Source organism: Aquarana catesbeiana, linkage group LG02 (genome assembly GCF_042186555.1).
Source record: "Aquarana catesbeiana isolate 2022-GZ linkage group LG02, ASM4218655v1, whole genome shotgun sequence".
NCBI lineage: Eukaryota > Metazoa > Chordata > Amphibia > Anura > Ranidae > Aquarana > Aquarana catesbeiana.
Window position 1 is genome coordinate 661,058,217 of NC_133325.1, and position 25,711 is coordinate 661,083,927.

The 25,711-nt window shown below is 42.5% G+C and overlaps 1 protein-coding gene across 1 annotated transcript in view; it reads left to right on the forward strand.

Annotated features, from left to right (window-relative positions):
- Positions 1 to 16,231, forward strand: part of SMG6 (SMG6 nonsense mediated mRNA decay factor) — a 507,574-nt gene extending 491,343 nt beyond the window's left edge. The window contains 3 exon segments of the mRNA XM_073616608.1: positions 4,960 to 5,171; positions 12,542 to 12,623; positions 13,035 to 16,231. Of these exon segments, the coding sequence (XP_073472709.1) occupies positions 4,960 to 5,171; positions 12,542 to 12,623; positions 13,035 to 13,165 (425 nt within the window). The 3' untranslated portion in view covers positions 13,166 to 16,231.
- Positions 16,232 to 25,711: the final 9,480 nt, after the last annotated feature.

Below are 25,711 nucleotides of genomic sequence, written 5' to 3' on the forward strand. Positions count from 1 at the left end.
ACTCATTGACCTTATTGTATCTGTGTGTTTTACTTGCAGAGTTGCAGCCACATGGTTTGTTTGCCAGTTTGTATTGCAAAGCATATTCCCCCAATAAAGTGCCCACTCTGTGTGTATGTACAAATATATAATACAGAGTATATAATACATGGTCTATTATTGTTTACATTTTTTTTTTCACAAAATAACACTTATTGCCCATCAAGTGATGGCACACCAAGGCATATGATGAGGGGGGGACCTGTTAGTGTATCCATTATTTTGACTGTTCCACGATGCAGTATTACCAGTCAGGCAGAGAAGACCCACGTCTGACTGATATTTTTATAAGCATTTATCTGATACCTGATATTCAGATTATCAGATATACAGTGCTTTGAAAAAGTATTCATACAAATTTTCCACATTTTGTCATGTTACAACTAAAAACGTGAATGTATTTTATTGGGATTTTGTGATGGACCAACACAAAGTGGCACATAATTGTGAAGTAGAGGAAAAATGATAAATGGTTTTCAAAATTATTTACAAATATCTGAAAAGTGTGGCGTGCATTTGTATTCAGCCTTTTTTTACTCTGATACCCCTAACTAAAATCTAGTGGAACCAATTGCCTTCAGAAGTCACCTAATTAGTAAATAGAGTAGAGCCGAAACAACTAATCGATTATGAAATTAATTGATTACTATTTTCATAATCGATTAATCGGCCAGTAACATAATGGGGTTAAAAAAGCTAAAATTAGCCCTATATAGTACAAAAAGAGCAAAAAATCTCTACTGTAAATATTACTTTCAATGTTGCACAGTAAAAAAACAAAGGGCTATTTTTTTATTTTTAACTCCATTATGTTACTAAATGTCTTAGGCCTGGTTCCCACCTATGTGTTTTTTGGTGCGTTTTTGCAGAAATGCACTACAGTTCATTTAACGTTCATATCTATGCTTTTTTCAGCTGCTGTGTATTTGGAAAGGGTGCTTTTTTGGTTCAATATACTTTAATGGAGAAGATGCAGAAAAGCATGTAATATTACAGTTCTGTTTGAAAATCTGCAGAACAGTCTAGAATTTCTTTTTTCTTGAAATAAAAAAATTTGATCTGAGTCTGATATTTACCAGATTCAACCTCTAATAGTATATAGAGTATATCTCTTCTGTCTGTTCTCAGAGAGGATTAAAGATTTTACTCCCTAACCATATAGTTGGTTATTTATATTTACCCCTGCGTATAAAGATATTTAGGAATAAATTGCCTTTTTTTTAAACTTTACATATTAACTAAATTATACACCACACTTTCTTTTAAGGTTATTAACCGATTAATCGAAACAATAATCGGCCAACTAATCGATTATGAAAATAATCGTTAGTTGCAGCCCTAAAATAGAGTTCACCTGTGTGTAACTTAATCTCAGCATAAATACAATTGTTCCGTGAAGCCCTCAGAGGTTTGCTAAAGAACCTTAGTGCACAAACGGCATCATGAAGGCCAAGGAACACACCAGACAGGCCAGGGATAAAGTTGTGGAGAAGTTTAAATCAGGGTTAAGTTATAAAAAAAAAATCCCAAGCTTTGAACATCTCACGGAGCACTGTTCAATCCATCATCCGAAAATGGAAAGAGTACACAACTGCAAATATACCAAGACATGACCGTCCACCTAAACTGACAGGCTGGACAAGGAGAGCATTAATCAGAAGCAGCCAAGAGGCCCATGGTAACTCTGGAGGAGCTGCAGATATCCACAATTTAGGTGGGAGAATCTGTCCACAGGACAACTATTAGTCATGCACTCCACAAATCTGGCCTTTATGGAAGAGTGGCAAGAAGAAAGCCATTGCTGAAAGAAAGCCATAAGAAGTCCCATTTGCAGTTTGTGAGAAACCACGTGGGGGACACGTGGAAGAAGGTCCTCTGGTCAGATGAGACCAAAATTGAACTTTTTGGCCTAAAAGCAAAATGCTATGTGTGACAGGAAACTAAAACTGCACATCACCCTGAACACACCATCCCCATTGTGAAACATGGTGGTGGCACCATCATGTGGGGATGCTTTTCTTCAGCAGGGACAGGGAAGCTGGTCAGAGTTGATGGTAAGATGGATGGAGCCAAATACAGGGCAATCTTAGAAGATAAACTGTTGGAGTAGGCCAAAGACTTGAGACTGGGACAAGGTTCACCTTCCAGCAGGACAACAACCCTAAACATACAGCCAGAGCTCCAATGGAATGGTTTAGATCAAAGCATATTCATGTGTTAGAATGGTTCAGTTAAAGTCCAGACCTAAATTCAATTGAGAATTTGTGACAAGACTTGTTTTCCATCCAATCTGACAGAGCTTGAGCTGTTTTGCAAAAAATGGGCAAAAATATCACTCTCTAGATATGCAAAGCTGGTAGAGACATCACCAAAAAGATTTGCAGCTGTAATTGTAGTGAAATTTGGTTCTATAAACTATTGACTCGGGGGGGGGGGGGGGCAGGGTATTCCAGAGGATAGCAGAGGCTCGGGAAAAGTCTTGGAGGCAGATATGGGAGGAGGCGATGAGGGAGCTAGATAGCAGGAGGTCTTGGGAGGAACGAAGAGGACGATTAGGTTGGTATTTTGAGACTAGGCTAGTGATGTAGCTGGGGGCAGAGTTGTGGATGGCTTTGTAACTTATTGTTAGTATTTTAAATTTAATTTGGGCGAGTGGCAGCCAATGGAGGGATTGGCAGAGAGGGGTAGCAGATGCTGAGTGGTTTGTAAGGTGAATTGGCAGCAGCATTCATGATGGACTGAAGGGGGGATAGTCTACTTAAAGGTGAGCCAGTGAGGAGAGAGTTGCAGTAGTCAAGGCGAGAGATAACCAAGGAGTGAATCAGGAGCTTTGTGGTTTTATTGGTTAGGAAGGCATGTAGTTTGGAGATGTTGCGGAGGTGGAGGCAGCAAGCTTTGGAAAGGGATTGGATGTGGGCCAAAAGGAGAGTTCAGAGTCCAGCATAACACCTAGCACTCTGGCATGTGGGGATTGGTGCATGGTTGTGAAGTCAGAAGAGGCACGTGGGGGAGGAAATATTATGAGTTCGGTTTTGGACAAGTTGAGTTTGAGGAAGTGGTGTGACATCCAGACAGATATGTCTGTTAGTAAGTTAATGATGCGTGAGGAGTCTGATGGAGTGAGTTCCAGGGCGGAGAGATAGATTTGTGTGTCATCAGCATAGCAATGATATTAAAAGCCGTGTGAGGCTATCAGCTGACCAAGGAAAGAGGTGTAGATTGAAAATAGGAGAGGTCCAAGAACAAAACCTTGGAGGACACCGATGGAGAAGAGAAGAGGAGAGGAGGAAGTAGAATTGTAAGTGACACTGAAGGGTGTGTTGGGATAGGTAGGATGAGAGCCACTGAAGAGCGCCATCGCGGAGACCGAGGGAGTAAAGTTTTTTTGAGGAGGAGGTCAACCGTATCAAAGGCAGCCGAAAGGTCCAGTAGTGGGAGTACAGAATAGTGTCCGTTGGTTTTTGCAGTTAGTAAATCATTTGTGAGTTTTAGAAGACCAGTTTCTGCTGAGTGTTGAGGGCTTAATCCAGACTAAAGGGGTTTAAGAAGGTTATTCTTCGAGGTGGTTACTCAGTTGGTTGTAGACCGGGCATTCAAGGATTTTAGAAGAAAAGTGGAGCAAGGAGATGGGGCGTAGATTAAGATTGGTAGGGTCCAAGGACGGCTTTTTAAGTATGGGGGTGAGCAGTGCATGTTTTAAAGCATTGGGGAAGATGCCGGAAGAGAGGGAGAGATTGAAGATGTGGGTTAGAGAGTGTAGGATAGAGTAAGAGGGTGACCGTGGTATTTGAGAGGGAATAGGATCCAGGGGACAGGTGGTTAGGTGGGTGTTAGAAATTAGTTTAGCAACTTTGTCTATAGTAGCAGGTTTGAATAAGGGGAGTGTCAATTGAACCTGTTGACATAAGGTGTTAACTGGGGGAGAGACCTGTAGGGTTCATCACGAATTGTGTCAATCTTATTTTTGAAGTGATTAGCAATCTCCTGGGCAGTGAGTGAGTTAGTGGGGGGAGGTAGTGGAGGACGAAGTGGAGAGTTGAAGGTAGAGAAGAGTCGACGGGGACTGGATGAGAAGCTGTTAATAAGAGTGGTAAAATAGGTCTGCTTGGCAGTGTGGAGGCAAGAAGTGTATTTGTAGAGAGCAGATTTGCATTGGTTGAAGTCTTTGAGAGACTTAGGCCCCTTTCACACTGGGGCGGTTTGCAGGCGTTATTGCGCTAAAAATACCGCCTGAAAACCGCCCCTAAACAGCCTCCGCTGTTTTTTCAGTGTGAAAGCCCGAGGGCTTTCACACTGAAGCGGTGCGCTGGCAGGACGGTAAAAAAAGTCCTGCGAGCCGCATCTTTGGAGCGGTGAAGGAGCGGTTTGTTCACCGCTCCTAAACCGCTCCTGCCCATTGAAATCAATGGGACAGCACGGCTATACCACGGCAATACCGCGGCTATAGCTGCGCTGTACGAGCGGTTTTAACCATTTTTCGGCCGCCAGCGGGGGTTAAAACCGCACCGCTAGCGGCCGAATACAGCCACAAAAACGACGCTAAAAATAGCGCTGTTTTACTGCCGACGCCCCCACTGCCCCGGTGTGAAAGGGGCCTTAGTCTTATGCCACAGACGCTCAAGAGCACAGCTATGTTTTTGTTTTATGTAACATGACTAAATGTAGAAAATTTCAAGGAATATGAATACTTTTTCAAGGCACTGTAAGGGCACCTTTAATTTATTCCAAGTACACTCTTTGATAATGAAGTTTGAAGCTTCTGGCCTGCTTTGGTACAGTTCTTATAATAAGATATATGAAATGGTGGATCTTAACTTAGGCGTTCATACTCATAACCTGTCTCTTTTATGTATTCTTATGGTTTCCATTTTTTTTTCCTCTGATACCCTTGTCTGCTATTGGCATATTTTTGTTTTGCAGTTATCCATGAGCTGGATGGTCTTGCCAAAGGACAGGAATTTGATCAACGCAGTGCTGGAAATACTCGCTCACTTCAGGAGAAAGCAAAGAAAGCCATCCAGTTTCTGGAGCAGAGGTTTGAGTCTCGAGACCCCAATCTGCGAGCGCTTACAAGTCGTGGCAATGAGCTGGAGTCTATCGCCTTTCGCAGTGAGGACATTTCTGGGCAGAAGGTACCATCGTTCTTAGATTTTTCTGACTGACCTTTATCTCCTATGTAATGGAATACAGTCTGTTTTGACCTCTGCTTACTCCTGTGGCTTCTTCTGTTTGCTATTATTTATTTCTTATATTAATTTAGGAACAGTATTTTGCAGAGTGCTTTATAGAATAAATAGACCTTTCATAGCAGTCCTTAACCACATGAACTTACTGCCTGTGTTGTCCTTACCATTGTGATACAAGCACACTTGTGTAGAGTAGATTTGCGGGAAAGATAGTTAACAACCCAATGTGTGTTTAATTGTTGAGGAACCCTGTTTAAGCAAGGCAGAAAATAAAAATTCCATGCAGAAGATGTCCCTGGAGAGAATTGAACTGGAGACTAATGCTGAAACCTATAAATATTAACCAGTTAGCCATCATGTGGCCTGTGCACTCTGAGATAGTTTTTAACTAGCACAAAGTGAAAAACGAGTGGTTTATACACTTTGAAAAAAATATTTTACCTTACAAGGGGCTTATTGGTTAATACTTTGGTTTGCAGCAAGAAAGCACGGGAGGACACAGTGGGCACATAGGCCTAGCGCATTATCCTCAATACATGTTTTATTTATTAAAAATGGAGGTGAATATACTCATAAACCAGTACTTGTGTCATAGCAGTATCATAAAATCATCCACTTAAATCCATATGCGAAAATCCACAACACTTGTCCCATCGGCTAATGCGTTTCAAGGTTTCCCTCTTCTTCAGAGCCTTGTTTAGATGTCTCTTAGTGTAGACAAGGAGCTTTTCAGTCAGGATCCGTGCTTTCTCTGTTTTTTGGGGGGGTTTTTTGTTTGTTTTTTTTTTTTATCAATAAAAGATTTTATTGTGCAAAGACAAAGGTAGAAAACACAATCAAGTATAGACTCCATACTAAATGGGTAAATAATCAAAGATTCGATTTCGTCTCATAAAGTATTAAATTGTTAGCATAGAGTCCACACCAATTTGACAGTGGATCCTGCACCATGGGTAGAATAACAGTAAGATCCAAACAAACATAAACATCACTTATAACAATAAAAGGAATTTTCTATTTTTTGTTTCCTTCCCTCCCCCCCCTAAACTCTTCCAGTGTATGTATCTCCTCTGTACCTAAATACATATCGCACCAATCTACCAATGTCCATTTGACACCTCATTTAGAGCCGGACATGACGCTCTCAAGTTTGAAGTAGTCTAGTAAGTATGAGCTGAGGGGGAGCCACCCCTGGAGTCTCCAGCCACTCCCTCCAAATTTTTTTTACATTTTATTAGGGGTATTTCTGTAAAGGTATTTATTCTTTTCCCTTCTCAATATATTGTTAACCTGTTGTAGTCACTGCTGACAGGTAGGTATATTCGAGGATAACCAATATCTTGCTATCAGTTTTCTCGCTCGATAGAGTAATCTAACCAGGGCCGTATAAGTAGTTGGGGAGTAAAGTTCTTCTGTCAGTCCACCTAGAATGCACGTAACCAGAGTAAAATCAAGTTGAACCTTAAATATATTGTTTATAGTTTGGATGACTTCCTGCCAATATTTGACTAGTTTTGGGCATCTCCATAACATGTGTATAAGTGTTTCTTGGTGTATTTGACACTTCGGGCATATGGGCGAATCCCGTCTACCCCATTTTTGTAGCTGTATCAGCGTGCGATACACGCGGTGATGAATTAACAGGTGAGACAATTTATGGGCCGCTGATACTGACACAAGTGGACCAGCCGCTAGAATCTGTTCCCAAGTATCCCCATCTATAGGGCCGACATCTGCCACCCATTTCCTCTACGGGGCAGCAAAACCGGGGCTTGTATATACATCAATTGAAATGCATTTATTTTAAATATAATCTGCTTCTTGTCAGAGGTGGAGAGAATATCCATAAAATATTTGGAATCCTCTACCTGAAACGTTGATGTCCTGCCCTGAGAGCATGACGGAGGGGTATCAGTAAAAAAAAAACCCTGTGACACCTAATCTATGCTTTATTTCTACCCAATGTTTCTCTAGGAGTTGGATTGTAGGGCATCGACCGGGCATTTCTGGCAGGCCCATTTGCAGCTGAGACAAAGCGGAAAACTCCAATAAGGATTTAATCAGCAATGTCCTGGAGGGGTCAGCCACCAATGTGAGATCCCACCCAGCCAGGTGCTGCAACACGGGCGGCCAGAAAGTATGTAAAAGAATGAGGTACCGCCAGTCCCCCCTGGGCTTTGGGGTATTGTAACGTAGCCAGTTTAACCCTAGCAACTCCATATTTCCAGATCAGCTCTCTATATTGAGAGTCAATGCAGGCGAACCAATATTGAGGGATCCACACGGGAGCGTTGTGGAGAATGTACAGCAACTGGGGAGGCCATACCATTTTGATGAGGTTAGCTCTGCCAGTGACAGCTTGCACTAACTAGAGTACTTTTGCCTAAATTTCTGCAAGATAGGTTTAATATTCAATGTGACATAGTCTCCTACATCCCCTGTCACCTGTACCCCTAAATATATAAAGGACTTAACCACTTCGACCTGGGATTCTTTAGGAGGAAGGGCTGCCTGCAAAGGGTCCAACTGCATCAGTAAGGATTTGTGGCAATTAATGGCAAATCCTGAGTGTTGACCAAATTTGTCTACAAGTCGCATGGCAGCCTCCAGGGATCCTGCTGTGTCCCCTAGGTATATTACGGTGTCATCAGCATATAGGGAGAGTTTGTCTACCCTCTCACCCCTATGAAATCCCACTATGGCTGGAGAAACTCTCACCATTGCCTACAGAGGTTCCAGCGCCAAGGCGAAGAGCAGAGGGGACAATTGACACCCCTGTCTGGTTCCACGGTGCAGGGAAAAGATTCCGAGAGTACCCCATTAATGTGTATTCTCGCACTGAGAGCTGCATAAAGCAGCTGAATCCATGCAAGACAGGTCTTCCTGAGAGTACCCCAATTAATGCGTATTCTCGCACTGAGAGCTGTATAAAGCAGCTGAATCCATGCAAGACAGGTCTTCCCAGCTCTAAACTTATGCAATACAGCCCATAGGTATCTCCACTCAATGCTGTCAAAAGCTTTGGCAGCATCGAGCGAGAACACAGCCCTGTTGCCCGGGTTGTCAACCAGAACCTGTATATTTAGAAAGAGTTGTCTAATATTTGGTGCCATTGATTGTACAGGTATGAAGCCTGATTGGTCAAGGTATATGAGTCCCGATACCACTTTCGCTAGACGAGTGGCAAGTACCCTGGCCAGTAGTTTAATATCTGTGTTTATTAACGATATTGGCCTATAGAAGTCAGGCAATAAGGGGTCCTTCCCCGGTTTTGGCAATACAACAATTATAGCTTCCCTCATAGACACAGGCAAAGACCCTCTCCCAAGAGCATCATTCAGAGTCTCCAGAAGTGTGGGCAAGAGAGATTCACTGCATCGTTTCTGCAGGTAGTCCATCAGTCCCTGGGGATTTACTGTTGGCCATAGCGGCCACTGCTTCAGTCAGTTCCTCAATTGTAATCGGTTCATTGAGTAATCTACGGCCCTCTGTAGATAAGGATGGAAGAGTACACTGATCCACAAATTGCACCAGTTCTTCCTCCGTGGGGCTAACCTTAGAGGCGTACAGCTCTTTAAAAAAGATGCTGAAGACGTCTAAGATTTGAGCTACATCCCGAACCTTGTTCCCTGCAGAGTCCTGGATAGTTTCTATATGTGATTCTCCCTGTTGTGACCGAGCTGTTACTGCTAGTACATGCCCAGTGTTCTCCCCTTCTTCAAAGTACTTCCGTTGTGTAAAGAACCGTTTGTTCTCAGCAGTTGTAAGGATGACTTGTTGGTGTAGAGATTGGGCAGCCAACCAACTACGTTCCGAGGCAGGTGAAGGATTCTTAATATACCGTTCCTCCGGTTTACGTGCTTCCTTAGTGGCCATTTTAATGAAGATTTGTTTGATCATAAGCCCACGGACATGTGCCTTAAGGCCATCCCAAACCACCCCAAGGAACATCGTACCCTTATAGTAGAGGAAGGATTTGATCCCCATTGTGAGTGGGTCTGTGGGTGGGAAGAGATTAAACCAGATGGGGTTAACCTTCCATAACTTGGGACCAGAGTTACCCGGAACAGCAATTTGTGTTCTTAGTGGTGAGTGATCAGAGATAGTTTGTAGAAGGTATTCTGCCATTTGTATCATAGACAGCGCCATTGAGTTACTAAAGCAGTAGTCTATACAGGATAGTCCCTTGTGGCAAGCAGAGTAACAAGAGTAACGTTTTCAGTCAGGGAATTTATTCCTCCACACATCACATAGCCCCAGCTCTGGGATCAGTCTAGCAAATGGAGTAGGGCCCGCTGGATCGGTAATCCCATCCCCACCTGATATAAATTTGTCTTTGCTTTTATCCAGAAGATTATTAAAACCTCCCATTGCCCATATAGGCACATTGGATTGTGGTGCCATGAATTGCGACAGTCATCTCAAGCAGTCTGGAGAGAAGGGTGGAGGAATATATATATATATTGGCTATAATGCATACTACCACAGCAATTTTACACAGCAGAAAGATATACCTTTCTTGGTCATCCACATGGAATTGGATCAAGTGAAAGGGAACATTTTTTGCTGACCCCTCTGGAATAAGCAGTGTTGGTGTCAAAAAAACTCTGGTGCCTGAGCAGCAACAGGGCATTAGGTTGAAGGTGGGTTTCCTGGGTCAACACATCACCGCGTTGGGATATGGCTTTAGAGTGGAGAACAGTGCCACCCGTTTCACACCATCATTCAACCCCCGCACATTCCAGGACAGCAAGTCTTATCTAACCGCCATAAAGACTGACTTTGTTCTTTGGCCCAGATGAGGGAAGAATACTTCCCACACCCGGGTCATCTAGGACAAGGTAACACTGAGGCATAAGTATTTGTAACAGTAATGACGGTCTGAGGTCCAGGACCTTCCACGGGCCCAAACTGAGTAGAGCAGGGGTGTACCCCCAGGGATATCATATAACAGGATAAAATGTCACATATATAGGCAGTCATAATATAAATGTGGAGAACATACACTACGATCGGCCATTGAGAGGCTCAGCATAGCTGGCTATAGCTCATCCGTAAGAATAGGTAGCTCAACCAAACCTGAACTTGGAGCCACAGTCCCTACAAAACTTGGGAGAAAGAACTTTAAGCGTCCTCGCGGGACAGATACAAATGGGGGCCCCAATGTCTCTGGGTGATCCAGAGTTCCAAAGGAGCTTGCAGTTCCACTATCAATAGTGGCAGTATATTAAACAGGAAAACAGAAGTTCTTTACCGCCTTGCAGTAGTAAAAGCCAATGATGCAGGAAAGAATATTCAGATTAGCAATACAGCCCAACTGGGCAGGAATAAGCTGACATTCAGGTCGCCGCCTGCCTGCGTAAGGTATGCTCCATGGGATCCAGCCATTCAGAGGCAGCATTCAGTTTGTTAAAGAAGTGGGTTTCGTTGTTTGCAGCCACCCACAATCGTGCCGGCTTAGGTGACATCAAAGCGGCGTAAACATTTCTAAACCTCTGTGAATTTCACCCTCCGATGTTGTAGTTCAGCTGAAAAGTCAGGGTAGAATGATATCCAGACATTATCAATTTTCATCGCCTCTCCTTTGGTACGGGCCAAGTGTAGGCTAGCATCTCTATCTATAATGTTCAGTAGTTTTAACAGGAACGGTCTGGGTGGTTCACCAGGGCGTGGAGGCCTTGCAGGCACCCTGTGGGCCCGTTCCACTGCGAACATGCGGAAAAATTATTCTGGGCCGAACCTTTCTGTAAGCCAGTTCTCGATGAAGGCTACAGGGTTTTTCCCCTGAGTCCTTTCCGGTATTCCCACAGCTCTGACATTTTCTTCTCAGTCTGTTCTCCGTGTCTTCTAATTTGGCTGCGTGGGCTGTAGTTAGTGATTGCACATGATTCACATCACGCTGCAATGGCGCCATATCATCCTCCGCAGTGCTCATGCGGCCCTCCAGAACAGCCGTGTGCTCCCTCAGCGTTTGCGTGTCCTGTCTGACTAGACCTATTTCCATTTTCACACCCTTAACTTCAGAGGTCAGTGTGTGTAAGGTTGCAGGAGGTCACCGCAGCCAGGATTTCCCTGGGTGTGGGTTCAGGGTCCTCCACTCCTGTTGTACTGGCTACAGGATGAGAGGCTAGGAGGGCAGGGGTACTCACTGTGTCCCGCATGGCTGACTCTTCGGGGTGTTCAACCCAGTTGGGATCCGCCTCCTTCACATCAGGAATGTCTGCTACCGGTGCTGGTATCAAGGGGGTCAGAGGGTCCCTGTAGTTTGCCTTAGCAAACAGCTTCTGTGCTGCCTCCTTGGCTGAGTGTGGTAGACAGCCGCCATCTTGGCCGTCACGGTCCGGCGCTGATAAAAAGTCTCTTCCCCTTCTGGACATGTCCGCAGAGGGCGGGACTGGCACCGTAGGTGTGTAGCTGAACGTGTGCTGTATACCGGGATGTAATTATATCGCAGATGCAGTGCGGTATCTGAAGGCAGGCAGGATAATAGGCAGGATATTCGAGGGGGAGAGCAGTCAGAACATCTAACTCCATGCGCTGCAACAAGCCATTCCCCCCCCGCTTTCACGCTTTCTCTGTTTAGTGCTGCTGGAAGCTATATACAGCAGCACTAAATGGAGAAAGCATTGATCCTGACTGTAAAGTTCCTTGTCAACACGAAGAGACATCTAAACAAGGCACTGAAGAATAGGGAAACCTTGAAGCGCGTTAGATGACGTGACTACAAGTGTTGTGGATTTTTGCATATGGATTTAAGCAGATGATTTTATGATAATGCTATGACACAAGTACTGGTTTGTGAGTATATTCACCTCAATTTTTATTGAATAAAACATGTATTGAGGATAATGCGCTAGGCCTATGCACTCTCTGTGTCCTCCTATGCTTTCAGTTCATTTGGACTCCCCCAGTCTTTGGAAGGCAGCGAGGTGTGCATTATCCACATATACTAACATGTCAAGATAAGAGTCTGATAACACATTGGGACTTACCACACAGCGCAGAAGAGTGAACGTTTTTGATATGCTTTGGTTTGCCGCAATAGGCTCCTTGGTTCAGTCCCTACAGCAAAACCTTAAATTCTGCATGGAATCTGTATTGTCTGTTCATGCTTGTGCAGGCTTTATCAAGATTCTTCCTTTTCCTCCCTCAACCATGAACGTAAGGTATTTGACTAGTAATACATTTGGCCTTGGTGTGTGCATTGATGAATGTGAGAGGGACATAACGATGCAAGGTTTGTTATGTTGGTGGTTTGAAATGGAATACAATAAACTTGAAGTGTTTTTAATTTCTAATATGTATTTATTTTCCAGGGCAACAATGATGATTTGATCTTATCTTGTTGTCTGCATTACTGCAAGGACAGTGCAAAAGAATTCATGCCATCAAAAAAAGGTAAAAACTCAATGCATACCTCTTGGACCTAATATGCTGATATATAAACACCTGGTGGTGCCACTTAATCCTTGTCCTATTGTGGCAGATTAAAGTGACATCATGGGCTGCCCAAGAACATCTGTCATAGGATTAACCTGCCACAGCTGTCCTTGTTTATACGAGAGATTCTGACCTAGGACTGACAAGTTCTGGCCTCTGGTTTGTAACACAGTGGATGGTTACCAGTGTCAGATAGTGACAGGCTTCCCCCTCCTCTTCACAGTCGACCTCCGCTCCCACGTTCCTTCTCTGTGAGAACTTGCTGCTAAGCTGTTGCATATTTCCCTTGGCTGCTGAGTCTGGTACCTCATATGCCCTTCTTAATTTTCTTGTCCTATGTTTTCATCTTGCTCTCTGTCCTCTTTTCAGATGATCCAATACGCCTGAGAAGAGAAGTTGTCCTGCTAACTGATGACCGTAACCTCAGAGTCAAGGCCCTGACAAGGCACGTCCCTGTGCGAGACATCCCTGCATTTCTCAAGTGGGCCAAAGTGGGGTGAAGCAGCCACATGTCAAAAGGAAGAAATCCTTGTGTGCAAGAAAAAAAGAGCAGAATATCCAGTGTGTGACCCATTGGGGCAAGAGGTTGTTAGTCCTGGTTTAACAATTCAACTGTCCCGTGTAAAAGCACACAAATGCTCCCCCAGACTCCAACCCGCCATCTGAAATAAACTAGAGCAAAAGCAAACGTTCTGCTCTTGCACCCTCAGCACAGGAGCTTGCTGTAATTTGGGCTAGATGAGGGTGTGCGGATAGGAGTGTCAATGTACGTTGGGTCTAATTGATCAGCAGGGGTGCACAGTCTTTATAGGCTGGTAGTGGCAGCCTTCACCTTTTTTATTTTTTTTATTTATTTTTTTTTTTATTCCTGCCAGTTGATGAGATCCCTTGGCTAGCTTTATTTCTTCACTAGTGATATACCTATGTTATTTTACAGACCCCCACAGGCATTTTTCTTTCTTAGGAACTTGTTAGCAGACTTTTTTTTTTCTTTTTTTTTTTACTGTACTTTTATTTTTATTTTTTACTTTTAGACTTAATTTAAGGTAAAATAATGTTTTGCAAAATATTTTATAGCCCAATCCTTTCACATCAGAAACACCTTGCAAAAGTTTAAGCAGGTCCCCAGCCCCACATAGCTTGTGGTTTTTTTTTTTTTTTTCCTTTAAGTTTTGGTGCAGTGAGAGCATCCTTTTTTTCTTAGCCTTTTATTCATGCTTTGTTTTACCCCTTATTTTTGTAGGAGCTAGTCTCAGTGTTTTGGGGAGGTGTGTAGGTGTGGCCACAAATAATAAAGTATTTAACAGACATGAAGTATGATCTTGTTCCATGAAGTATACAACAATGCTTTTCCTTTGCTTGAACAATATTCAGTGTACCTCGGGCCCGATTGATAAGCGAAGGTGTAAAGTCCTTATAGGCTAGTAGTGGCTGCCTTCATCATTTTATTTTCTCAGGTACCTTCTCTAGCTTTATTTTTTGTTCACTAGTGATGTTATTTTTACATGCCCCACAAATATTTTAGACTTTCATTCCTTCCTACAAGCAGGATAAGCAGACTTATAATTTTCTTTATTTTTTTTATTTGTACTTTTAGTTTTTATTTTAGACTTAATCTAAGGTGGAATAATGTTTCTCCAATTAGACTTCTTGCAAAAGTTTAAGCAAGAGGTCAGCCATGATTTAATTGTCCCAATTCCTGGTTACCACATAACTTTTTTTTTTCCTATAAGTTTTGGTTCAATGAGAGCATATTTTTTGCCTTTAATGCATTCTGGTGTAATAATGTCTCTCCAATTAGAATTCTTGCAAAAGTTTAAGCAGGAGGTCAGCCATGATTTAATTGTCCCAATTCTTGGTTACCACATAACTTTTTTTTCCTATAAGTTTTGGTTCAATGAGAGCATATTTTTTGCCTTTAATGCATTATTTGCTTTACCCCCTTTTTTTTTTTTTTTTTTTTTTTTTTAAGAAGCTAACTTAAGTGTTTAGGAAGGTGTGTGGTTGTGGCCACAAAAAAAAAAATTTAGAGATGAAGCATGATCTTGTTCCATAAAGTATACAAGAATGCTCTTCCATTGCTTGACCGATCTTCATGGATATACACACCAGGTTACACAGATGTTCTCGGCAGGTTTCCCTGGCAGCCAAAGCTTTCAGCAGTTTCTGTCATTCCCAGCCAAGACCTGACATCTGAAAATCCTAAAAGTCTTCTGTAGGTCCTGATGTCATCCTTTTCCCTAATACTTTATAAGATCAGTCTCTGGAGATGCAGGCAGAAATCAACCACATGGTCCTGGCTATGTTCTTCTTGGCCTAAACCGTTTTCTCCATTTAACCCTTTTTATTTAGGGGACCAGCCACACAGATCTTCAGTGAAAAGAATAGACATTGATAAGGGAACTGGCTAATTCCTCTGGTGCAAAGGCTATAGGAATGTTTTGCTACCTTGAAATGGGATCAGGTGCCAAGCTGGCTTTCGGAAAAGCCCGTTATTCATGTGGATGGGTGGGATTGTGTACTAGTGGATAGGAACTAGTAGCTCTGGTCTTTTCCACAGTACTAGCCTAACAGTGCTGATAAAAGGAGATAATCACTACATGATGAGAGTGATATATTATTTTATGTAGTGAACTCTGAGTTATCTGTGTGCGTAAATAGTTTTATTAGAGCCGTTTTAAAGGTAATGGGAAAAGTAGTGTGTGTGTTTTCTTTTCTTTTTGTGGATAGATGTCCTTGTAGTTCAGTGTACAGGCTAAACAAACATTATGTTGGGAGTATAGCACATTTTCCATGCAAAATAAATAGGACATTCAATCTTTTGCACACACCTTTATCAATACACAATGGGCAGGCATATTTATTCATACATGTTGTGGTGTTTTTAGCCATTTAAAACCAAGGTCCACACAAATTTGATATTTAAAATTCAGATGGATGCCATGTAGTGAACTTCTGCTCTGCTATTACCTAAACCAGACAGCGTTGTCTCACTCCTGCTTCTGTGTTTTTGGTAATGTAAACTAGAGAACCCAATGGTATTAGAAGTGAGACCTTTTCGTAATAACCCACCTAAGTGATGTGCAAAGCTTGGAAATGAGTCGGTGGGTGACCTGCCTAATCCCATCTCTAAATTAAAAAAATCAGTTTTGAGTGGTACCTATCCTGTGTGATTTATTTAATAATGTGCAAATAGCATAGACGTGTGCAGTAACCATGGCAAAGATCTGCTAGTAATATACTAGTCTTATTAAAGATCTTAGCTAGTTGCTGAGGTTTTGCTTTGTGCCTCATTATTAATGAAAATTATAGTCTCCTGGTAATGAGAGAAGACTTCTGGACAGGTCAGTTCTGCAATATGGCCCACAGTAGGTAATATCCAGAAAACTTCTTTTATCCTATGACAGTCCTGCTCCATTAATCTATATTTGCTTGGGTTGTCTTGCTACTGTTGTAAAGCTTTTGTTTTTTCCCGAACATTTTGTTGTGTTCTTTGTCACCTGTGTAGCCATGAGTGTTTTGCTTCTGTGTGTCTTTACTATTTTTTTCCATTACATGTCCCCCCCCCCCCCCCCCCCCCCCCCCCAAGAATATTTGTCACGTGCTATTTTTAAACATTGTGTTTGGTTGACAAAAAGCTCTTAATAAACATTTTAAAAAATGCAGTCAGTGTGTTTATTATTCTGTAGGGTTTTTTCTCTTCATTGACTGTAACCCATTATTTTCAGGGAGATCACCCTTTGTATTCTCTTTGGATTAGATGCAGATATGTTGAATTTGAACAAGCACCAAGTGCCAAACATTAGGCACTGTTTCAAATTTCATATTCTGGCCATTATATTTACCACAAATCTCTTTTGTGTTTGTGCCTAGGGACGCATCCTATCGCTACAATTACAATTTGAGGAGTAAACTTTTTATGGTCGGTTTTGTATCTCCTCATTATTAATTATTATTATTAAACAGAATTTATATAGCGCCAACAGTTTGCGCAGTGCTTTACAAAATGAAGGCAGACATTACAGTTATAATACTATTTGGTACAAGAGGAATCAGATTGAACACCTTTTAATGCATATGGCTAGATCTAGCAGTGAAACTATAGGGAGGATGATCATACAGATACTGATGGGAGGAGTCACACAACTCTGTAATTTATATTTACTCTATCCCCCTTTTCGTTGAGGGATCTTAGCAGACATACAGTAACTTAAAGCTTAATTCCAAAATTTAATACGGTCCCCAACCTCCTAACTTGCCTTTTTTCCTGCAGTTTTCTGACAAGTCACATGATGCGCTGGGTTCTCTTCCTATTCTACCTGTGGTGGTGGTGTGGTGGACAGTCTTGCATGCTGCAGGGAGCGTTGCCATGCTATGTCATTGTCGTTATCTGCAGCATCATCCTCTAAGCCCTCAGCAGATTGATGAAGCATCTCCAAGGGGTATGATATTGAATCCTGGGGCTCACAGGAAGTAGGGCATTATTCAATCTTTAAAGCGGACCATCACTGGATCACAGAGGATTTTTTTTATTATTAATACAGAAGGAAAGCGGGCAATTTGATTGAAAAAATGTTGATGGGTTCTAACTAGTCTCCATGTATAAATTCACCAATAGTGTGTATGTATGTGTGGATGTATATATGTATGTACAATATGTATACACATTTTTTTAAATCTGTTTAAAAATTAAAAGAAAATGGGTGGGGCCAATTTTACTGCAGGAAGAAGTCTCCTTTCCACCATTGATCAGACTGTAATGTGATTTTTCAGGAAGCTTAGAGGCTGCATCACAGATCTGAATTATGTCAGACTTTTGTGAACATAGCCAAGAACTGCACAGGCACTGGGATTAACATGGCCATGATATCTCTTATGCCCTGTACACACGATCGGAAATTCCACCAGCAAAAGTCCGATGTGAGAATTTGGTCGGAAATTCAGCAAAAAATTGAGAGCAGGTTCTCAATTTTTCTGACGAAAAAAGTTCCTATCGAAATTCCGATCGCCTGCAGCAATTCCGACGCGCAAAATTCCTACGCATGCTCGGAAACAATTCGACGCATGCTTGGAAGCGTTGAACTTCATTTTCTCGGCTCGTCGTAGTTGTACGTCACCGCGTTCTTGACGGTCGAAAGTTCAGAGAACTTTTGTGTGACTGTGTGTATGCAAGGCAAGCTTGAGCGGAATTCTGTCGGAAAAACCATCCAAGGTTTTTCTGACGGAAATTCTGATCGTGTGTACGCGGCATAAGGCAGCATCTCAGTCCAGGAAGCTACAGAGGCAGGATAATGACTAAAAAGCAATGGTGCCTACTGAAGTGAAATGTAGATGAAGGCTAAACCAGGGAAAACAATGCAAGAGCTGATGAAAAAACCTTTACTTATGAGAAAAAAATTACTTTACACATTACTTTTACATTAGTTAACATGAAAAAGTACATCTGAATGTTTGTTTTAGTTCCTGTTCTGATTTTTGAGCTATTCTTTAAAAAAGAAAAAAGAGCAATACGTGGCCTTTAATAACATGTTTCTTTATAATTTTAGATATTACAGTTGTTTGATATAAATAGTGGAATCCTGTAAAACATGACAACCCTTTTTTTACTTGCCTAGGGCAAGAAACAAAACGCATTTCCCAGTGTCAATTAAAAAAAAACAGCTCTAGCTGTTATACTTGCCCTATATCCAGTATGGAGAGGGCATACAAATGAAATGCTGAGTCTGGTGGTGTTCTTTTAAAAGAGAAGTATTGGATAACAAAAAAAAAAAAAAAATTATAGTTACCTAGGTGGATGCAGCATCGGTCCCCCGCCGGCGCGAAGACTGATAACTGAGGGATCAATCAAACACTATTGATCACTCAGTTCTCAGTATTTCATGAGCAGAATGCTGGTGACTGTCAATCACAAGCTCTCCGCTCTTTACATCTAGCCCTCATTGAAATGCTGAGCTGTGGAGGGGGTGGGAGTGACTGGCTTAGGCTCTCACCGGCAGAGGCGGCTCTAGAAATTTGTGAGGCCTTAGGCAAAACTTAGACATGAGGCCCCACTCACCCCCCATAATGGGAAAAATAATTCAAGAGATAAAAAATAATGGTGTGCCCCCCCACAGCACTGCCAACTTCCCTCCTCTGCCCTCACGCTGACTGCTGTGTGTGTGTGTGTGTGTGTGTGTGTGTGTGTGTGTGTATGGTGGGGGGTAGTATTTTGCATGAGAGGGGTGCGGAGTGTATATAGGTGGATAATATGTACATGAGAGGGGTGCGGAGTGTATATAGGTGGGTAGTATGTACATGAGAGGGGTGCGGAGTGTATAGCGGTGGATAGTATCTGTAGAAGAGGAATGTGGAGTGTATGGCAGTGGGTAGTATCTGTAGAAGAGGAGTGCGGAGTGTAGAGCGGTGGGTAGTATGTACATGAGAGGAGTGCGGAGTGTACGGTGGTGGGTAGTATGTACATGAGGAGTGTGGAGTGTACGGCGGTGGGTAGTATGTACATGAGAGGAGTGCGGAGTTTATGGCAGTGGGTAGTATGTACATGAGAGGAGTGCGGAGTGTACGGCGGCGGGTAGTATGTACATGAGAGGAGTGTGGAGTGTACGGCGGTGGGTAGTGTTAGGTTCAACTTTTAAATAAGTTGCTTATAGTTTATATTGCTTTGCCAAATTATTGCTTCATATAGGAATTAAGACACAGAGTCAGGTATGTCTGTATCAAAGTTCTGAGCATCCCAAAAAAAGGACTGCTCCCTTTACTTCTTTTATAGGCGGTTCCAAAAGCAGTAATCTTATCGGCATTACCAAATGAGGTTAAGGTACAAAGAGTTTCTCATCAGCGAACATGTAATGATTATTCAGCAGTTCCAAATTCCAACTAGATACAGATTGATAGAACAATTGATACGTACACAGGTAAGAAAGGAGCACAAACAATTTAAATAGAACAATTGATACGTACACAGGTAAGAAAAAAACAGAAACAATTAAAGTGGAACTCTAAGTCATTATTTCAACCCTATCAATTTCCCCCTTTGACATCATCCTCTCCTTCCCCCTGGGTCCTCATGAATAAGTTCTAGTCAGTTTTTCCCCAGAGTCCTTTCCCTGACCGCGAGTTGTCAGAGGGGTAGAACCCATCCCCCTAGGTATTACCAACATCTTAAAATTCAAGAAGAGGAGTTTTATAGGAGTAGGGTGATGTCAATACACACTTATCAGTATACCCTGTCTATTCTCCTAATTTTCCTATTTATTTTCCTGTATACACATATATTCGTGATTGTAAGTGATATTAATATTAGAATAATAATTACCATTGGACTTAACAACCAGTGAAAGGTATTGGTTGCTGTAGAAGACATTCCACTAAATATATCCCACCAATGTGGTGCAGTATCCTGTTGTATCTGTGAGGAAAGATGTACTAGTCTACCTTTGTCAATAATAATTTGCTACTTTAGGATCATCTATAGCCCATTCGAAAGTTGTTGTTTCCTCTACTTCAAGTACATTAATACCAGGAGTCCATGCATATATTTGTAAAACAACAATCTTCAACAAAAAAATCTGTAAGTAGATATTTCATCATGTTGTTTTCTCGGGTTGTTTCTTGCAATGTGATGCGTGTATCCAGGTAGGTTTTCCTTCCAGCTTTACTGAGGTGGCTGTGGTCAAGAGTACTTGGTAAGGACCTTCAAACCTGGGTTCCAATGTCTTTCTGGTGTGTTTCTTCACATATACATAATCCCCTGGTAGCAGAGTATGTGTACCTGTTATTGAATTAGGGTCTGGAAGAGAAGAATACACACTTTTGTGGATCTTAGTTAGACGTTGTTGTAATTGTATCACATATGCAGTCAAACTATCACATTGCAATTGCATACTCTGTGGAAAGTATAGACCTAATCTAGGTGCATTCCCAAAAAGTATTTCGTATGGGGATAATCCTGTTTTTCCTGTTGGAGTGTACCTTATAGAGAATAAAGCCAGAGGCAGGCATTCTGGCCAAGGCTTGTTTAACTCTTGCATGGCTTTTTGTATTTTTAACTTTATTGTCCCATTTACTCTCTCCACTGATCCTGAACTCTGTGGGTGGTAAGGGGTGTGAAAACTTTGTTGAACCCCTAACATGGTCATCACATTCTGCATGATTTCTCCTGTAAAGTGTGTCCCCCTATCTGATTCTATGGTTTCAGGAAGACCAAACCTAGGTATTAACTCAGTGATCAGTTTCTTAGCTGTGGCTTTAGCTGTAGCCGATTTTACTGGATAACTTTCGGGCCAACCTGAGAATAAATCGATACACACGAGGACAAATTCAAAAGGGCCGCTCTTAGGCATTTGTATGTAATCAATTTGCAGTCTCTGGAAGGGGTATTGGGCCCGGACCTGGTGTTTTCGTGGGGTTTTTACTCTCTGTCCTGGGTTATTCAGGAGACAGATTTGGCAGGCTGCACAGTAGTTTCTTGCAGTGCTACTGAATCCAGGGGCGAGCCATCCTTGGTTCACAATCCTATACATGGAATTGGAACTGACGTGTGTGGGTAGGTGAACTGCCGCTGCCATTTCTGGGTACAGAGAGGCAGGCAGGCATATTTTGCCTCCTTCCCTCCATACATTGTCAAGGTCTGGTGCTGCTCCCATCCTGACCCACTTATCTTTCTCGCTCTCCCCTGCTTGCTCCTGTAATTTACTCAGCTGCTGCCATGTTGGTTCTGGGATACTCACCTCTACCGCTGCTAAGGTCTCAGGGCTTCCTTCCCCTAGAGCTGCCTGTTTTGCAGTCAAATCTGCAAATGCATTTCCTTTTGCCTCAATTGTTTTTGCGCTCGTGTGTGCCGCTATCTTCATAATGGCTACTCGTTTAACCTTTTGAAGATTGTTCAGGACTCTCTTAATCCCTTCTCCATGTTTTACAGGTGTACCTGCTGCTGTCAGATAACCTCTAGCCCTCCATATGTGGCCATAATCGTGCGCTACACCATAAGCGTAGGCAGAGTCAGTGTAAATATTCCCTTCTCGTTCTTTTAAGTATTCTAGGGCTTGTTCTAAAGCTTTTAATTCTGCTTCCTGTGCTGACATGTGGGCTGGTAAGGCCTGTGCTTCAATTACCTGCGTATCAGTCACTACAGCATACCCTGTGTGATATTTACCCTTGTCATCAGCAAACCTACTACCATCTATATACAAGGTGTGCTCAGCATTTAAAATCGGTGTATCTGTAACATGTGGGAATCCCATTGTCTCCTGTTCCATGAGCTGAAAACAATCGTGCTGATCTACTTCTTTAAACAAAAGAGTGTCAGTGTCCTCATTTCTTTTCTCACTAGTACTATTAGTACTATCATTCCCCCTTGCCAAATCTGGTGACTGCAGAGGCAAAAAGGTGGCCAAATTTAAGGTTGTACAGCGCTGAAAAGTAACATTTGGAGGTAAGAGTAAAGTACACTGTAATCTTAATTGCCTAGCCATTGAAATGTGTTTGGGCTGTACCTGAGACAAGATTGCATGTATGTCATGTGTGGTATGCACTACGACTGGATTGTCTAGAACAATCTCTGATGACTTATCTATGATAATTGACACTGCAGCTACCACCCGTACACAAGACGGTGAACCTCTAGATACTGGATCTAATGCTGCTGAAAAGTAAGCGACTGGTCTTTGTTTTACATGTGCCTGTGTCAGAACACCTGTGGCGTGTCCAGTGATCTCAGCAATGTACAGATTAAATATCTTGGTGTAATCTGGTATACCAATAGCCGGGGCAGAAATCAACAACTTTTTCAAAGTGATAAACGACTCATAAGCTACTTCTGTAAGCACATACGGTACAATTTTCAAACAATCGTATAATGGCTGCATCAAAGCGCTAGCATGTGGTATCCACTGTCTACAATATGACACGATACCTAAAAACATACGCAATTGTTTGAAATTCCGTGGGGGTAACATTCCCTTTATCACTTGAACCCTCTCCTCAGTGAGATGTCTCGTACCCTGTGATATACAATGTCCCAAAAAGATAACTTTTTCCTGACACACTTGTAACTTTTTCTTATTAACCTTGCAACCTTTTTCTGCCAAAAATCGCAACAAATTAAGGGTGGTGGCCAAACAAGTTTCTTTGTCAGGGCAGCATAACAATAAATCATCCACATATTGTAACAATACACAGGAATCTGGTGGTACCCATTCTCCCAACACCGTTTGCAATGCTTGCGAATACAAGGTAGGTGAATGCGCCATACCCTGAGGTAGGCGTGTCCAGGTTAGTTGCCGATTTTTTTATTGAAAATGCGAACCAAAGTTGGCATTCTTCAGCAAGCGGGACGGAAAAGAAAGCATTCGCTAAATCTATAACCGTAAAGTACATACTGGTTGATGGTATTTGTGACAGTAATGTATGTGGATTGGGTACTAAAGGTGTCATCGGGGCTAGTATTTTGTTGACCGCTCTAAGGTCTTGGACCATTCTATACTTAACCGGACTACCGGCTACTGATTTCTTTTTAACCGGGTACAAGGGAGTGTTTGCCGGTGATTTTACCTCTTTTAGAACTCCACTTTTTAAGAAGGATTGGACCTGCATTTCTATGGCCGTCTCTTGGGGTGCACTAAGTGGATACTGCTTTTGTTGGGGAAGCACTGCTCCTGGAATCAGCTGTAGGGTAACCGGAGGTATGGGCAAAAGTCCAACATCAGCTGGATGTTTTTCCCATAGTTCTCCTGGAAGGGACGACAAAATCTGATCTAAGTCTGAAGGAGGTGTGCCGGACAATTCCGATTCCTCCTCTAGGTATTGTATCAGGTTACACATCTCCATGTGTTCTTGATTATCCCCTATAGCTAAGGTGACAGTGCCATCTGGGTGATAGGTAATGTTAGCTCCTATTTTCTGCAAAATGTCAGCTCCTAACAAATTAGTGGGGGCTCCTCTGGATACCAGAAAGCGTGAAAGGAACATGTGGTTTCCTACTTTAACTTTCAGAGGTTTTGTAAGCGGGGCGTCGGCTAAAATGCCATCATATCCAGTTATTAGTAAAGTGTCAGGTGATTTTTGGCCAGGGAGTAGTTCAGAGTCAGAAAGTAACGAGCGTGAAGCTCCTGTATCGACTAAACAAGAGATTTTCTTATTACCAACCGTTATATTTGTCTTAAGCATTGTTGTTTTGGATTTTTCTAAAACCGGGGTGAGTCATGCTCGTGGACCATCTCCCTGCTGCCTGATATGACTATTTTTGTTGTCCCTGGGCTGGTTCCTTCTCTGATTAACTGGAGAATCAACACCTTCCTCTCCTTCATCCCTTATTCTTTTCTTACAGTTGCGTCTGATGTGACCAATCTTGTTACAGTAGTGACAGGTAAGGGGTTTGCGAAAGGAACCTCTACCTTGCTCTTGGGGACCCCCGAGTGCGTTGATAGCATGAGATTTCCTCCCTTTGGTTTCTGCTAAGTCCGCCTCTATGCCTTGCACTTTTTGTAACAACGTCCCTCTATCTCTAGTTGCCCTCCACTCTGGTGTGCAGGCTTTCAGTCTCTCACTTATCTGTGGAATTAATCCCTCCATAAATTGTTTATTGAAGGCTCGGATTGTGACTGGCAGGGCCAAGTCCAATCCCTCATCTGCCATCATACTTTCCATAGATAAGTAAAATTCCAATACAGTCTGTCCTGGCATTTGCTTCATGGGTGATATGGACCCCCTCTCCTGTTTTGCCTGACAAAAAGCTTCTAATCTAGCAATAAAAGGGGCCCTTGAGTCTATATGTCTGACATGTCCTGTCTCTAAATTGCCATCCCCATCAACTTGTCCTGCAGGTCTGTGTGGACCTATTTCTGTCATAAACTGGTTAAACAGGGTCAGAGTCATTTTGTGTCTGCATAGATCCTCCCCATCCTGCCAGGTCGCTTCATGTGTATTCATTAACTGTGTCACAAATCTACAAAAAGCAGCTGGCTTTGCTACCGGGTCTGGGGCGCTCTGTATTAATGCCATAAGGGTGTCTGCCGACCATGGTGCCCAAGTCCTTATTTGCATTCTACGAGTGACAGTAGGCGGGGCATTTGGATGGGCTGCTTGTCCAAATTCTGGATTGTTTACCTGAACAATGCGTGTATCAGTGCGTACGGGAGCTACAGTTTCTGGATGAGGTTTTTGTGCCCCACAATGCACACATTCTACTGCCCATTCTGGGTTTTGTGCTCCACAATCCTGACAAACCCATCCTCTCCCCTCAAGTACCGGATATATCTTGTGTGGTTTGCGTTCTACGTCAGTGTATGGGGGTGGGATGGCTGAGCTGGGAGCCTCGACATTTTTTGTTCTTCTATCTTTCATATCCCAACCATCACAATCTGGATTATACTTCCACCCCTCTTCTTTCGCTCTATTTGAGACCTTAATTAAGCATTGAACCTGACGCATCCATTGCTTCTCTAACACCTCTCCTTGTCTGTCCCTTTTTATTTCACTCCATACATCCGGGTCTAAGCCCGCTGCTCCTTTCACCTTAAATTTACGAAGGACATCCTTTAAGTCCTGTGCTTCGGTTTTCCCATAAATGTTCTTAATTATCTGTGGCACCGTATAGTGCGCCACAATTCCCTGACGGGGTTTTGTGTTCCTCTGGCCCATTCTAACAGTCCTGCCTAGGTAGCGTGTGGGACACTTAGTGTACAATATAATGCGGCTACAACATATACAAGAATGAATAATTACTTTATATGCTAGCCCAATAGCAAACCAGCTAAGTTACACTAGTTCCTCGTTGCCTTCCTCCTAGGGTGCTAGAATTCTAGAAACCTCTCCGGAATGAGATTTCTGAAACCGAATTACTTTATATGCTAGCCCAATAATAAATAATTACTTTATATGCTAGCCCAATAACAAACCAGAATGCGGCTACAACATATACAAAAATGCGGCTACAACATATACAAGCATTCCTTTAAGTGGCCAGGTATCCGACTAGATCTCGGGACTTTGTTGAGACCTTATTCCCTCCCCGTATCTGGGAATCCCTCTCATACACTCTTATCCCTGCT